We start from the raw sequence: 17,538 nt of genomic DNA, 5'->3' as shown, positions 1-17,538 counted from the left end.
ATGTGCTCAGGAGGCTGCCCATCTGGGGACACACATTCTGGACTTGTCCCTTAATTTTGGAATTCTAGAATCAAGTAGCCAGACATGTCTTCTAGCTTGGCACATATGCTGGATCGCATCGCCCCTTCAACTTTTTGATACCTTTGCTATACATAAGCCGTACGGTGCTGATTGCCAAAAAGATTATTCTTAGTTTGTGGCTCCAGCTAGAGATGCCTAAAATTCATCACTGACGGTCATTGATGATACAGCTTAGTGCATTGGAGCGTAGAGGTATCTTGGACTTTGCCTGTCTGGCAGGAGATAGCTTTTTGTATGCCTGGTCCCCGTTTTGGGAGTCCCGTAGCCGTATTCTTAATGCTTAAGGGAGTGCTGAACAATAGTTAAGATGTGGTCTGGACTAAGGGTTGGGAGAAGATTGGGAGGGTTTAGTTAGATTTCAACTATAGAGATGCTGGCTTTGTTCTTGACAGTCATATGGTTTTCATCCTGTGTGGCTGTTTATGAAACTTTAATAAAAACGATGTTAAAAAAATGTAATTGTTTATATACAAAAATGCGAGTTGGTTAGAATTGTGGGTTAAAATATCTATTGTGAAACACACAAGCACTTGTATGTTAAATGAGAAGTAACCCCTGGATGAAACACACTACAAACTGACCAAATATATATATGTATTTTATGTAGGTTTTGAATATTTGTAGTTATTTGCTTACTAAGAGACCCTTTTACCAAACTGTTTAAGCACTAATGCGTGCCTAACGCAGGACAAACATGGTGGGGGGGCATGTCAGGGGTAGAGAATGTGTATGGATGCACAAATTGGCTAGTGTGGCAAGTGCACCTGCGGTACTTTTTTTTTTTTTTTTAAATGGCTGTGCACTAATGCTGACATTAGCGTGCGGCCATAAACGAAATGAATAGAAAGCACATTCGGATGGCCGTGTTAGAAATGGACTTAGCATGTGGGAAAGGCCTGTGTAAGTACATGCAAAGTTCTTAGTGTAGCTTAGTAAAAAGAGAAGAAAAAAAAACCCTGAAAAATGTGAGCAGCTGTTATCGGTTATTTATTTTGCATTTGATATTCCTTATGTATTTAATACACACAAAAATATTAGAATATTGTAAGAGCAGTGCTTTAAAGGCTTGGGAAAACCATCTTATGTACACTTTTAATGCAATCTTTCACTTGTATTTGTAGCACACATCCCATGCAGAAGGGCGGCAAGAAGTTTCTTCTCGATCTGGGCGTTCAGGATCTCGCTGTGTTAACTCGGTAGCATCTTGTGCAGATGAACAACCTCATATTGGAAATTACAGGCTTCTTAAAACAATTGGCAAGGGCAACTTTGCAAAAGTCAAACTGGCTAGACATATCCTTACAGGCAGAGAGGTAAAACCTTAAATTAGTTTTACAAAGGTTTATAATGTTGCCAATGTTTTGCAGTTGATGTGATTTTTCTGTAGTTGTCTGGAATGTCACCCTTGAAGTTTAATACTAAAGTGTAAAAATTGGGAAGATGAGTCAAACCTTACTGGAGTTCTCAAAATAAAATTTAGCTGAAAATGATCTTTCAGGGGCTGATAGTGTAAAGTATCATCATAAAGTCTAATGCTTTTTTGCTGTTTAACAAAGTTCATACAAATACTTTGCAGGCTATACGATCAGAGAGCAGGTCATGTAAAAAAAAAAACCCTCTGGAAATCTTATTTTTAGACTTGCTTACCTATAAAGGGTTAAAAAAAAAAGTACGTATTAGTCTAATTTTTTCAGACAAAACTTCACATAAGTTGGTAAACAGTATATGATTGATGTGAGGAGGAAAATGTGTGTATAATTTTTAAGCTGGGGTCAGACTTGGTACTTTTTACCACCTCTACCCAAAATTGCTTTTGACTCCACAGCCCTATGGATAATGGAGGGGGGTCATAAAGCCTAATGCTTTTATATGTAAAATTTTTGTTTTACGTTATATTTATCAGTACTTTAGATCCAGGACAAAAAATATGAAGCCTAATAGTTGGCGGTTTGGTGTACCAACTCCACTTTATCGGACCTAAAAAATGTTCTCTTTATAACTGACCTTGAACGCTTTCTGAATCCTCCATGCTACCATTTTTTTCCTTCCTAATAGAGTAGTTGGATTTTCATGTGTATACATAGCTAGACAGTCTCACAGTTAAATGAAACTGTAATGTCAAAGTTTCCAGCTACAGCAAATGTTAGTTACTGAGTTTGAATCGCTTAACCCTCCATTGCCCCAGGTACAGAAACAGATTGTGAGCTCAGTAGGGACAGAAAGCAATAGAGCTGCACGGGAACGGATTTAGCGGGAATCCCCTCCAGGTCCTGCAGGGTTCCCATGGAGTGTAATGCCAGGCCAGCCTACCAATCCTTGTGCCATGGCAATTATAATAGCACTAAAAATGGATATGGTTGCTAGCATTGAAATCCCCGTAAGCATTGAGGGTGGAAGTTATCGACATGGTAAAATAACCCAACTTAACAGTAGCTTAAGTCGGGTTATTTTAGCATGGGGATGGAGGAGATTCCGGCGGGAACTGGTGAAATTTCTGTCCCAGTGCAAGACTCTAGAAAGTACCTGCATAGAATGTGGAAATCACTGGCGTACCACAGAGAGGCAATATATCAAGTCCGTGACCTTGACTTTGCCAAGAATGTGGATATCATCTTTGTTGTATATATTCATAGTTGTCACAAAACTATTTCTCTCTGCACATAAACCCCTGGATTCTATAAAGGGTGCCCATATTTGCATGACAAAATTTGACCATGATCTTGAGATGTGTGTGCAACTTAATTGGTTAAGCCAGTTAATAGCAATAATTGGATGCTAGCAATCAATTATTGATATTAGCATGAATTAGGATTTGCACGTGCCACTAGCTGTCTGCTATTCTTTAACACTGGTTGCCCAAATCCCAAAATGCAGAACCCAGAAGGGGGGGCATTGCCATGGGCAGGTCAGGGGTGTTCCAAAGATTTGCTTCCATTGTTTATAGAATACCAGGGACATATGCCCAAATAGGGTATCCTCAGTTGTATGTCCTGGCGCCCAAATTTGGATGCGAGAATTGGCGCTATGTGCTATTCTATAAAGGACGCTCAGCCCGCAGTTACCCTTATAGAATAGCACTGAGCACCAATTGTATTTATTTTTTTCCCCCAGTTCCTTTTTGAGCACCATCTGGCCCAAAATATATTTACATATTGGCCCTCCTAAGTGAGTCCACACCATTAGATTATGCCCTTTTCTTATCAATAGATGGAGGTAGGGATACTGCAGTGATATCCCCAGTGTAAGGGCTGGGTCCTGCTGAAATTCTCCACTATTTCTCAACCTTGCAAATGTTAAGGATGATCTGGGCTGGTGCATTAGGCCAGAGGTCTAGCTCTCCTCAGCACAGGATGCAGCTTGCCCTTTAAGATTTATACTTTAGGCTTGCAACTGGGGTTCAGTCCATGGACCTTACCCCAGAAGATCATGAAGGTGTTCAGTCACTTCAGCTGTCCTAAGCCTGAGCCAGTAGCCCATGAGCTTTAGCTTGGAGAGGCTTCTGGCTCGTACCCTCTGCAGGGCCCTTGCCAGTAAAGGGGGAGGGGGGATCTGCCATTCTTTGGTCATTGGGACATCTCCCTTTGGGCTCCTACAGCACTGGTTTAAAAAGGAAAAAAAAAAAGCAGAACATACCTCAGCGACAGAGCTGAGAAGGGGAGGGGCGGGGTGCCAGGGAGTCTGATTCCTGGAAACAAAGGACCATGAGGTGAGGATGTTCTTTCATGAACCAGCCCCATGATAGGTATGCCTGCTATCCAGCACTGTACTGAATGCAGGAGCAATGGCCTAGTGCAGTTGCTGGTTCTCTGTGCCCCTCATGTCATGGGCCATTTCTGATCTTGTGAAATGGCTGCAGGAAAGCTCAGGGAGCCAGATTGGGTGTCTCCTTACTTGGTCATCATTACTGCTGCAATTCCCATAGTCCTTGCCACTTTGATGGGAACAGTGGCCATTTTGCCACCACTACCACCCCCCCCCCCCCCCCCATGCCTTTTGAACAGCACTCCTCCAGCTTCAGAACTTGTCTACCCCCATGTCTTGGGGCAAAGAGCTAGGTAAGGCCTCCATAGAGCCCTGTGGTCCCTCGGACCATATTGGGTGAAAGCAATGTTTTTGGGCCCCTCCCCCCACCAGAAGGTCGTAGATTGTTTGGAGCAGGACCTGTGCAGTTAGGGTCCCATGGGGTTCTTGAGGCTTTGCCTGTGAGGTCCAAGTACAGAAAATGCATGGTGGTTTGGGATGAGCCTGGAATGATTTGGGAGATGCTCATGCAGAAGGACAAGAGTTCTCTGTTGACCTGCTTGTTTTAGTGTGAGGAGTTGCCTCATCTCATTGATGCTTTATCATGAAGGTGTTACGGAGTCTGAGGAATGGGACCTTTGGAGGGCTCAAGGGCCCCACCAGTGAAAAGCCTTTCCCTTGAACAAGAGTGCTCACTTGCATGATGATGGTGGAGTGGGAGGTTCCCGATGGGGTTCTCTGGGGATCTGAGCTAATGGATAAGCTCTATCCCCTTCCATATGAGGAGGTAGAAGTTCTGTCAGCTGCCCAAGGGTGATGTTTTGGTCATGGCGGTTGAAGGCAGTTTTTACCACAAGTGGGCCTGCGTCTCAGACCAGTGAGTGTTAGAAGTGATAGGTCACAAATAAGCCCAGGCTTTTGCAGAGCCAGTTTCAGACTTCTTTACGATGTTCTCTTGTGAACATTGGGCAAACTGGATGAACCGTGCAGGTCTTTATTTGTATCTGAATTCAAGAAAGCATAGGACAGGTATGTAGGATCTCTTAGTGGGGAGGAAGAGATAGCAGATGATATGGATGAGCAGACTGAATGGGCCTTATGGCCTTTATATGTTGTCATTTTCTATGTTGCTATGTAAGACAAGCAGTGGAGGCCAGGCTCCAATGCCTACTTCTGGGTGCTGTAGAACCGATCCCTAACACAGAAGAGGGGTGGAGGGGCAGTTCCTTCAGGCTCATACATGATTTAAAAGGGGATCAATGCTTCCCTCCATGTTCCTTGCTTCAGGATAGAAAATCTTATGCTCTGGATGCCTCTAGACCTGGCGGAGGCTTAGCTCCACATTTCTAGAAGACAAAAACATTCATTGGACAAAATTAATTTTTCATCTTGTAGTACTTTAAAGGTGTTCATGAAACACTCACCGCTACATGCTTCATTTCAAACAAAATGGCGCCATTACGTCAGACTCCTTTACGTTTTAAAATAAAACAGGTGACATTCCTGTTAATGTCGAACCATCTTGTACTTAATAAAAAGCATGCCAATCAATCAAACCATTCAAGCCCAATGGTTCAAGGTTGTTTAATTTAAAAATCTGCATTAGCTTTTGTTGCAATTTTAACTTGGGTATCCACCTCTCTTCTGTGGGGTCACTCTATCAATAATAATGGAATATTAATGTCAGTGGAAAGAGCAGAAGAGGGGTGGATGGGCAGTTCCTTCAGGCCCCAAACTTGATTTAAAAGGGGAGTCAATGCTTTGCTACAGGATGGAAAATCTTGCGCTCTAATTGCCTCCGATTGCCCATGTGGTTTCTTGACACCTCTCGACCTGGAGGAGGCCATCCTACAAGTGTTTCCTTTGCTTCTGCATCCTGGGTAGGCATTTGCAGTTCTGAGCTGTCCATTTGGCCTGGTGATGGTGCTTCATACTAGAGAATGACACAGTGATAAAGTTTGTTCCCGCTCCTGCCCCATCCTCGCAGGCTCTGTCCTCTTCTGCACTAGCTTCGAACACTTGTGATTTTATATTTAAATCTTTTTTAATAGAGTATAAAAAGGAACAATATTCTGTACAACAATTTATGCATCACAAATAGAAAACAATAATAATAAGCAACTGAAATGACCCCACCCTCTACCCTTCCAACCCTTACAGTATCTGTCTTTGTCTACCCCAAGGAACCCTAATCCACCCTGTCAAAATGTCCAGGGAAACAAAATGTACTACTAGATTTCTCAGCAGCTTTTAACACTGGATCATGATACAATGCTAGCACGACTGACAGAAACAGGTATCGATGGAACAGTACTTGCTTGGTTCAGATCCTATCAGACAGGCAACAGTCCATAATGTTTGGCAGCAACTCATCACCACCATGGGCACTTACCTGTAGGGTACCACAAGGATCGGTACTGTCACCTATTCAGTTCAATATCTAACTCAAGTCACAAGCTGAGCTGATTCGGTCAGTGGACACTCAGTTCTACATCTACGCAGATGATGTGCAGCTACTCATACCCATTGAACCTGACTTACCTACAGCCCTGAATAAACTGATTACCTGTCTAACTTCAGTTCAAGAATGGGCTAAACACAGCAAACGTTGCCTGAACCCAAGTAAAACCGAGCTTCTCTGGGTCCCTAACACGTTGGTACCTACCTGACGTCAAAATCTCTTTTGGGAAGTACGAGCTCTTCCTCAAATCACAAGTCATGAATCTTGAAATACAGTTAGATTCAACACTTAGTCTGACTCCCCAAATCCAAGCAACCTTCAAGAGCTGTTTCAACTATTTGTGACATCTACGCTACCTCTATCTTTACATTGAGAAGGTAAATCTTATCCCAGTAGTGCATGCCATGATAACATTAAGGCTGGATTACTATAATGCACTACAATGATCTGACTACAAAGGGCCTGTTCCAGCGCCAATTGATTCAGAATGCTGCAGCAAGACTAATAGAAGGTTGCAAGCAACGTGAGCACATTGCACCATTTTTGCAAAACCTTCACTGGCTACCAGTACAATACAGAGCTAAATTTAAAACAGTCTGTTCTTCAAGGCCTTTAAAGGAAATGGCCCAGAGTACCTGAAGAATAGGATGATCCTCTGCACACCTCCAAGGACACTAAGATCCTCTCAAGGACTATTGCTAACCACACCCTCTCCAAAAGACATTACACGATGTGATACCCTTCTCCTGAATAGCCCCAACACTGTGGAATGCACTCCCTGAAAGGCTCCGCTTTAACACAAGTCTATCTCTACTTCAGGAAGCAGGTGAAAGCTGGGCTCTTCAACTAGGCCTTTAATGAAAGAAGTAACTAACTTATTAGTCTCAATCACACACACACAAGGAGTGATTCAGACCGCACATAATGCAGCAGCACATGTTTATGAGATGTCCTGTTGAAATATCCAGCCTCTTCCAGTTTTCCGTTTCTTCAGTGACTAGTACATAAGCTTCAAAGACATGTTTGAAATTTAGGAGTCTATTCTTCCTCCCCCTATACAGTGCAAAACATTTTCTGTGCCACTGACTGTTACACAACCCCAAAAGTATTATAGATCTACCTCATTTCTCCAAGTGTACCTTGTGTGGTTGTGGCTGAGCTATTAAAATTGATTAATTTTTATCAGTCCAGAGCACTTTTGTTCCAAAATGTTTCAGGCTTATCAAGTTTATTTTGCATACCTTAGATAAGGACCTTTCTGATGAGGTCATAGAGAAAAAAGAATTCTAACAGCTTTCCCATGCAGATCATTGTTTTCCAAGAAATGCTAGACCACGGATATATGAACAGCAACTTCATTGTCTGCTATACTTTTTTTTTTAAGCAGGTCCCTTACCTGTGGGATGTATTTTGCAGATCTGATCAGTTTTGCTACAGTTCTCCTATTTTTCTTGGTCTTTTAGATCTTCCCTCAACTTCATCAGTTCCATGAAATTTCAGTTTGAAAGTTGAAATTGCCAACTGTAACTGTGTTAAAAATTGGTTGTTTTTAATAGTTCTATTGCAAAACAGAGGAAGGTTAGGTTATCTCCATTTCCTTGTCATCAACAGCAGATGAATCCAGAGACTTGTGGGATATGACCATCTATCTACCAGCAGGTGACGATAAGAGGACACTGAGCTGAACTCTTTCTTATAGGACGGTATGCTCTTTGGTCAGCCAGTATTTCCTCAATCTCCAGTAGGCGGCGGAAGGTTTCTCCCCAGCTTCTGGTTTCATTTGCTTGTAGCTCCTGTGCTGGTTTTTCTAGTCCAGTTGAGCAGGGGGTTGTTTGGGTTGCTATTGGTGCCTACACTTGGGGTATACCTGATGGTGCCACTTCTCTCCCCTGTCTTGCCACGTCTCCTTTCTTTTCCTTCCTTTCGGGATTAAAAAAAAAAAAAGTTTGAGAGCAAGCAGTTTAAGGCTGCTGTAGCTTTGTTTAGGAGGGGATTCTGCCTGTAGTGCTTCCTCTGTGCAGGGATTCATTGCTGACAGATTCTGACATACCAGGTGTAGGCAACAATATGGAAGTGAGTACTGCTTAAATTTTCCTGTCACATCGGGTTTTAGTGGCTCATGGTTTTATTTTTAGTTCTTTGTTAATGGTGGCTAAAGCGGTAAAGCACTGCTCTTGCTGTGGGGTGTGAAGAGCAGCATCGGAGTCATGTGTTTGGTGTGTTTTGGCTCCCTCCGAGTCAGTGCATCGGGACTCATGGGGCCATTGGGTTCCCGCGTGGCAGATTCAGCCCCAGGGTCTTGGGATTCTGGTGCTTCTGCCTCCACAGCAATGGTGGGCGTTTCAGTTTCTCACGAATTCCTCTAATGGTAGTTTGAGTGCGACCCTTGCTGCTGGTACAGAGGCCAGTGCTCTGTTGTCTGCTGCGGAGTGGTCTTCTCAGGAGCCTTTTTCATCTGATTTTGTCATGCTGTTGTACCAAGCTTCATGCCCGCATGTAACTTTGCCAGTCTTATGGACACCTGGACAGTGTCCTTATGAAGTGCAGAGGGCAAGTCGATGCTTTATAGAAGAGGAAGCAATGCCATCTTTTTAAGAGTAGTGGCAGCTTTTTCGCGACCAGACCGCACAGTCCGAATCTACATACCTGTAAATCTCATCAGTACTGAGCTACACCAAAATCCTCTGCTCACCTGGAAGATATTACTCCGATGGACTTTGAGGCTATTTCATAAAGAAACTCAAGAAAAACTGCAGCAACTGTAAGGGGAGAGGAGCTGAGCTTCTAGATAGCCGCTCAGGCTACTGCCATCGCGTGACCCCTCTGCAGCAAGCTTATTTTTCTTTTTTTTTTATTTTTTTTTTTATTTGAAGTCAATATTAACAAATGATACATGTTTCAAACAAGGCAAACAAAAATCTGGTGACAATGCAGAGCAATACATATAACTTCAAATTTTATAGAACTTTTACTTTAGAAATCAAATTTACCCCCCTCGGACTGGCTTTATCACAACCCGGTTCGTCATCGAAATTATGTATGAAGGAGAAAGGGGTCCCAAATCAAGTGCCATCTATTTGTACGGTTACTCCGCTCAGCTATGAGCCGTTCCATCTCACAGACATATCCCAATTTTCGAAGCCACCTAGTTAATGGCGGAATCGTAGTCCGTTTCCAACAAGCCGCTATAACTATTCGAGCTGCACAGGTGGCATAGCGCACCAAAGTCTGTTGAGTAGGTGTGAGGCCCGCTGCTTTTGTTGAAAACAGAAAAATAGTGGGATTCCATGGAATCTGAGTTCCCAGCCATACCTGCAGTCTGCTACGAACTGCTTTCCAATAAGCTCTGATTTTCCTACATTTCCACCAGATATGTCCCATGGATCCCTTCACACCACATCCCCTCCAACACTGCCCAGGCATGGTGGGATAAATTCGTTGTAAACGCTCTGGTGTCATGTACCACCTAAATAGGACTTTAATGGCATTTTCTTTGAACGGGACATGAGACGACACCCCGGCCGCCGCTCGTTCCATCCTCTCCCATACCGTATCCTCCAATTCAATCCCCAGGTCCCTCTGCCAACCCTTCCTGTGAAGTGTGTAACAAGGTGTTTGTTGAGTAATAATACGATGTAAACGAGATATCAGCCCTGTGGTCGTAGCCTGTCCCTCACATATTTGCTCAAGAGTTAATTGCTGTCTGTGTAGTACTTCCTGAATTGCTTTCGTCTTAAGGAAATGCGAGAGCTGGAGAAATGCATACTTATCAGTCACTACTGTTGGAAACTGTTGTTGAATTTCTGTATAAGACAAAAGGGACTCTCCCGCCAGTAGTTGCCCCCAGGTTCTCAGCCCTCCTTCATACCATCTAGTAAATATGCCTCTCTCTGTCCCCGGAATAAATAAGGGATTATATGCTATGGGGGATAAACGCGACAATAAGCATTGACGATGCGGGAAAAGACTATCCCAGTTAGACAGAGTAACGTATATGGAGGGGCACAAACCCTCTTCCAATGACCTAAGGGACCTTGGTAGCCACATTAGTGCCCCCAACGGCCTTGTGCCCAATGTGAACTGCTCCAGGCCCACCCATTGCCGATCAGGGTAGTCCTGGAACCATTCCACAGCCGCACGTGCCTGAGCTGCTCTGTAGTACCAACCCAAGTTGGGGACCCCCAGCCCTCCCCTCCTCCTATCCTGGTACAAGAAGGCTCGTGCTAGCCGCGGACGTTTGCCAGCCCAAATAAAACGCACAATACGATCTTGCAGTGCAGCAAGAAATTTACGAGGCAGCGGGACCGGAAGAGCCTGGAACAGGTACAGTAAACGTGGTAATATGTTTAGCTTAACTGCGGCAATACGGCCAAACCAGGAGAGTGCAATGTCTCCCCTTCTCTCCATATCTGCAGTGAGGACACGGCCCAGGCCTTTATAGTTTGCTGTGAAAAGATCAGAGAGCCTAGCAGTAATGTTCACCCCCAGGTAGCGGATACTCCCACTAGCCCACCGAAAAGCATACGTCGATTTTAAGGTTTCCACCAGATCCGCATCGAGGGTCACGTTTAGGGCTTCAGATTTGGACATATTTACTCTAAATCCTGAGAGTGCTGAGTATTGTTCAATGTCCTGCAAAAGCTCAGGGAAAGATGTTAGAGGGCGAGTGATGAACAATAACACGTCATCTGCAAAGAGGGCCAATTTATGTGCTCTCCCTGCTATTGTAACGCCAGTGATCCCCGGGTTGGATCTAACCCTAGACGCAAAAGGTTCCATGACCATAGCAAACAACAGCGGGGAGAGAGGGCATCCCTGCCTGGTGCCCCTGTGCAGAGTGAAGAGTTCAGAGTAGCCCCCATTCAAGCTGATACATGCTTTAGGCGAGGTATAGAATGCTTGAATCCACCTACAGAATTGGGGTCCTATCCCAAAAGTCTCCATCACTTTGTACATGAATGGCCAATGCACCCTGTCAAAGGCCTTTTCAGCGTCTAGACTAAGGAGACACATAGGCCTTCGCATTTTTTTCACCAAATACATTAAATCTACTACTCTCCTCGTGTTATCCATTGCTTTCCTATAGGAAACGAAACCCACTTGATCTGGGTGAATAATCGCTGGGAGCATAGGGGCTAGTCTATTAGCTAAGACTTTGGCTAAAATTTTGACGTCAGCGTTTAGAACAGATATAGGACGATAAGACCCACAGTCCGCTTGGTCTTTGTCTGGTTTTGGTAATACTGCTATCCATGCCTCTAACATGGAGGCCGGTAAAGACTCCCCCCGCCCTATTTGGTTGAACATGTCAGCCAAAAGTGGGGCCAGGTCAGAAGCAGATTGCTTATAAAACTCATTAGGTAGTCCATCCAGCCCCGAGGACTTACCAGATGGTAAATGCTGAATAGCTTTGTGTATTTCAAGCGGGGTGACCGGCTCATCCAGAGTGGCACGTTGCTGGTATGTCAGAGAGGCTAAATCAGTCTCCGCTATGTAATCTGCAATAGAGTCAGCAGGGGGGTTTATTTCACGAGCATATAACTCCTTGTAGAAGTCACCAAACCGCCTTCTAATAGCTTCCGATGTATTCAGCATGCCCCCTCCTCTTTCCCGGATATGGGTTACCGCCCTTTCCACCTTTTTCCTACGTAGCCTCAGGGCTAGGAGGCGTCCCGCTTTGTTAGAAAATTCATAAGAATAAACCTTTGATCGGGATTGTAATTGGCTTAAGTGTTCAGAATAAATAGAGTCCAGCTGAAGGCGCTGGGCTCGCAGCTCCTCCAATGTGGTCAGAGAGCCACCGGCCTTATGCTGAGCTTCTAAACTCTTGATCCTATCTAAGCATTGAGCCACTTGTTTTCTGCGAATCCTAGCCCTCCTACTAGCCAGCTGCAAAAAGTAGCCTCTCGACACTGCCTTCATGGCGTCCCACACAATGCTAAGGGGTGGCCCCGATGCCTTATTGATCTCCAGATACTCTTTCAGCACTTTTTTACAGCCCTCCACCACCTCGCTCTCTTGTAACACACTGGCATTAAGTGCCCATCTTTTGTCTTTAATCTCTGCCTGGATTGTTGGCAGTACGACCCAAACCGGGGCATGATCAGACAGGGTCGCACTGCCAATACCTGCACTGGGCCCCTGCTCTGATAGAGCTACATCGAGAAAAATATAATCGATACGTGAGTATGATGCATGCACTGCTGAGTAATATGTATAATCTCTCATTCGCGCATGACTCAATCGCCACACATCCAGAGTCCCCAGAGAAGTGGCCATTGATCCCAACGCTAAGGCATCCCGGGTGCCTACAGGCTGCCCCGGCCCAGACCGGTCTAAAACCGGATCCATTACTCCATTGAAGTCGCCTCCCAGTATTATAGATCCTTGTGCAAATGTAGCTAAAAGATTCCTTGTTTTAATGTAGAAAGCCTGCTGGTGATCATTCGGGGTGTATATACAGGCTAGGGTTATGTCCATGTGATCTAGTGTTATGTGCAAGAACAGAAACTGCACGCCTGGATCCCGTTTGACCTTTACTATTTGGGCCTGTACTGACTCATGAAATAACACCGCCACCCCACGTTTTTTGGATCCCTCGTTGGAGGAGGCAAAAAAGGACCTGGGGTATTTAGGATGGGAGAGGAGTCTTTCGTGCTTCTGGCGGAGGTGCGTTTCCTGCAACAGAACTATATGAGCCCCCAGCTGCTGGAGCTCTTTAAATAATTTCTGCCTTTTTTGTGGCATATTCAATCCTTTCACGTTGTAAGATAAGATCTTAAGATTTATACTCATAACTAAAACATAAAACCAAGCAGAACGAGCAGAGCATACCAACCCACTGTCCTCACTTTCACCTCCATCCTCCTACAATGTGCCAGTCCGAGCCCACCCTCCCCTTCCCTCCCCTTAAACCCATTATTTAACCCCCCTCCCCCCTTCTCCAGTCACCAACCCGAAGGTACATGCCCCCCGAGTGGGATGTGAGAAAGTAACCCACTGTGTTTCAGGCCGATCCAACTCCCTCCCGCCCCCCCCCCCTTGACTTTTGCCATGCTACCATCAGATGCCAAATCCCATTTAAACAGATCAAAAAAACTGTAACTTATATACATGCCACAGCTCTCCATGAATTACCCCTTTCCCAGTACTAATACAAAACCTCACTCCTTTTAGGTGCCTCACTGTTGAGAGCATCCCTCCTCCCACTAAAGGAAAAGAAGAAGAGGAGATGAAAAGAAAAGAAAATGAGTAAAATGTATATATATACATACAGACCCCCCCAATAACCATAGTACTTCAAAATAAACTCAGAACAAAGCAGACTGGGAGACTCTATGAGCAGTGTCCCCCTGATACCACATATGTGTCCATCTGCTCTTCATCATCCACAGACGCAAGGAACTCAGGTGACAGGCCCCGATTAGGCCAGCGTATCAGCATTTAGATTCCCTCCACCGTCGCTCTCCGCTTCGGATTGCTGCGCTTGTTGGATGCGAGGACCCGCTGCCATTTTTGTAGCTTTGCTTTCGTCGTAGGTGCCAGCTCTCCCAGAGGCGCCTTCGAGCTCACCAGTCCCACCGCATACAAAGACGCCCAAGCTTCGGTTAGGGAGCAAACCCTATATCTGGTCCCCTTAATCGTGAAGTTCAGCGAAAAAGGGAAGCCCCACCGGTAGGTGAGCCTCTCTTTGATTAGGACATCCAGGGCCGGCTTCAGGAGTCGCCTCTGCTGCAGCGTGAACTGGGAAAGATCTTGGTATACCGTTATCTTGGCTCCTGAGCCTACGATACCTAACAATAGCTTGTGGAGTCAGGCATTTAAATGACTGGTTCAGAGAGACAAGTGACTATTCAGCCACGCAGATGGAACTGCGACTGTTTGACCCAGACAAGCATTTTACAGGGTACTTACATGGAAGTAAACGGAACAGTCTAGAGGTTTTACAGAAAGCGCACATCCTGCCTACTATGATAGCGGTGTGGAGGAGGATATGTCGGATGCATGGTTTCTCACATAGTTACCTCCTATTTATCAGTTTGTGGAAACCCAGGGTTTGAACCTGGGAATAGTTATGTAGCATTTAGAAAATGGAAAAACAAGAGGATGGAATATCTATATCAAGTGTTTACAGACGAAGAGCACATTAAAACATTTCAAGAGCTAAGACAGCAATTTGAGATAAACCCTGCAGATTTCTCTCACTACTATCAACTGCGACATTACATGGCAGGCCTACCGTGGACAGGACCTCACAGAAGATGTGAGGGAGGAACTGGCCTCAGCCGTGTTAGGCACTCAGCAGAAAGTACCAATGGCCTTTCACCACCGCCAAATTCGAGACACAATACAGGAATTGAATTACACAGGATACGCCACGGAGTGGAGCCAGGACCTACAAATATCATTGCCAGCAACGATGTTTAAAGAACATCTGCTATCCATCTGGCGGACATCAAAGCTGGCAGAGCACTGGGAAACACGATATAAATTTGCATTGAGAATTTATGTGGCACCCAGGAGAGCGTTTCATATGGGGGCATCACTGGATGGAGCATGTGGGAAATGCCACCAAGAAGGGGCTACACTGGTCCACATGTTTTGGAAGTGCTCGAGGGTGGCCCAGTTTTGAAAAAAATGTTATCGGACAGGTGTCATCACTGTGGTCTCAAACATGGAGCTATGGCCTACACCGAAAGGGTTTACAGACTTTTTGTAAAAAGAGCCACTGTGGTGGCGAAGAAAGCAATATTGCAGGAGTGGTTGGGAAGCAGGCCACCCTCGCTGCAGTATTGGCGAACTCAAATGCTACTGACTTTACGAACTGAGCATTTGGATGTGAGGCATCAATCACAGGCGATAAAACAGCAATTTGAGAACAGATGGGCACCATTTTGGGAAACTCTAATACCAACAGCCCGGAGTCAGATATTGAATTTATAAACTAAGTGCGATTCTCCTTCTGCCTGAGAGACTGATCAGTATTGTGGGGAGGGAAAGGGGGGGGGGGGGGGGGGGGGTGGGGGGGGGGGGAAGGGAATAGGTTTGGAGGAAGAGAAATTAAAATTGTGATTGGTTGAAAAGTTGGAAGCAGGGTATGGAAAGTGTTAAAAAAATTGTGAAACTTGTGATAGACAGAACCTGTTTGTGAATGAGACATTAATAATACAAATAATAAAAATGATCGAAACATAACTGTTCAGGTTCAAGTTGTGGCTTTGGCTTGCCACCTCATCACAAATCTGATGTGTACTTTCTGAAGAGTCACTCGAGCCTCCTCTTCGGCCCTCTTGTCAGGAATGGAATCTTAGTTTGGTCCTTACTTCTTTGCAGAAGGTGCCCTTTGAGCCCCTTCAGAAGCCAATTCTGAAAGATCTTTCCTTGAAGGCATTTTTCTAGTGGCAATTTTCTTCTGCTCAGCGAATTTTGGAGCATTGGGACCTATTTTTCCTCTTCACTGAGGCAAGTGTGTCAATTCACATTGTTCCTTCCTTTCTGCATAAGATAGTGTCATCTGAATCAACCTCTGTTTCTTCCCTCTTTTAGGAAGGACTATGGTAAAGAATCTTTGGTTTATTGCATCTGCTGGGTATTCGGTGTGTATTCCTAGGTTACCGATGAGTTTTGTTACTCTGATCGCCTCTTTATCTTGCAGGCTGGCCCAAATCGGGGAGGTGCGGCATCACAGGCGACAATTGCTTGATGGATTAGAGAAGCTATTGCTTCAGCTTATCTGTTGTCGGAGAAGCAGTTTCTGATTTCTCTCAAAGCTCATTCCACCTGGGTGGAATCTAAAGCTTATTCTTTTGAAGAAATTTATAGATTAGCTACATGGCCCCCTTTGCATACCTTCTTCAAACATTATTGTTTGGATGTCATGGCTTGATCATAGTAATCGTTCAGGTCATCGGTGCTTTCCGTGGGGGCTTCAGATTCCCACCGTATTTGAGGACTGCTTTGCTACATCATACAAGGCTCTGATTTCATCTACTGCTGGTGATGGTGAAGGGAAAATTATATCTTACCTGGTGGTGATTTTCCTTCCTTCAGTCGCAGCAGATAAATCAGAACATCGCCCTCATTATGCTTCTTTCACGTCTTCTCAGTCCGTTTCTGTTTTGAGCTTATGGTATAGGTTCATGAGTTTTATGAGATCAATGGTTATTGTTCGTCTCTATTCTGTGAGGAAGGAGCATTGTATATATCTTATCTGATTCTTCTGCTTTGGTACCTAGAATTGTTGAAAATGCACAGCAGTAATCAAAAGTGAAGAGGTTTTGTTTGTATGTATTTATTGGGATTTGTTATCCGCCTTTATGAAGAGATTCACCCAAGGTGGTGATTAAAAGTATTTGTTCAATTGTGGAATTAACTTCTGACCAAAGAGATGTCTAAACAGTTGCTAAAGTTTTTGTGGGGCTTTATTAACAACTTAAAAAAAAAAAAAAAAAAAAAGGGTAGTAATGGATCAACTGGGTGTCCAGACATTTGCTCTTGCCATGTTTTTATTTCAATGTTTAAAATTAACAAACTAGTAAATAATGTATAAAAATTTTCAGAAGGATATCGTTCATATGATCTGTTCTCTCCAGCATTCAATGAAACATACTGTATATACTTGAATATAAACTGAGAGAACATTTATCCCCTGAAAAAAAGAGGGGAATGTTAACTCTAATAAACTGAGGGTTTACATTTAAATGTTTCTCCGCCCCCCCCCCCCCCCCCACCTCAGTCGACTATACAGTCCTGATGACCTAGTGGAAGTCAAGGCAGGAGTGATCCTCACTTGATCCTGCTCATGCTGTCTTCCTCCGTCAAAATGGCTGCCATGACTTCCAGCAGCAGTCTTGTGAGATTGCTGCTGGAAGTCACGGTAATCGTTTTTTATATTGGAGCCAGCATGAGCAGGAACAAGTGAGGATTGCTCCTACCACAACTTGCCACTAGACCACCAGAACTATACGATAGGTTGAGAGGGAGGGAAAGAGAAAGTGGGTGCTCTTTTGTTTCTGAGGGGGGGGGGGGGGGCAGCCCAGAGGAAGAGGGACACCAGGAGGAAGGGGAGGAGGAATGTGAGACACCACAGGAAAAATGCCTCTTGTCGAAGAAATTTGTTTGTTTATATTCAAGTAGATATGGTAATTTGACCAGTGAGGGTTTTTTTTGTTTGTTTTTGTTTTTTTGCATAAAACTGTATATAAAGCATCTTTATGTAGCAGAATTAAATATGTGGAATTGGTGTCTTTCTGAAT

General features: G+C 44.4%; 1 protein-coding gene across 3 annotated transcripts in view; it reads left to right on the top strand.

The window, feature by feature from the left end:
- MARK3 (microtubule affinity regulating kinase 3) overlaps positions 1-17,538 on the top strand; it is a 171,941-nt gene that overhangs the window by 14,136 nt on the left and 140,267 nt on the right. For all 3 annotated transcript variants that reach the window (XM_030214150.1, XM_030214148.1, XM_030214149.1), the window contains exon 2: positions 1,203-1,394. In XM_030214150.1, coding sequence (XP_030070010.1) covers positions 1,203-1,394 — 192 coding nt within the window. The remainder of the gene's footprint in view (positions 1-1,202; positions 1,395-17,538) is intronic.

Source organism: Microcaecilia unicolor, chromosome 9 (assembly GCF_901765095.1).
Source record: "Microcaecilia unicolor chromosome 9, aMicUni1.1, whole genome shotgun sequence".
NCBI lineage: Eukaryota > Metazoa > Chordata > Amphibia > Gymnophiona > Siphonopidae > Microcaecilia > Microcaecilia unicolor.
This window is presented reverse-complemented; position numbering and strand designations above follow the sequence as displayed.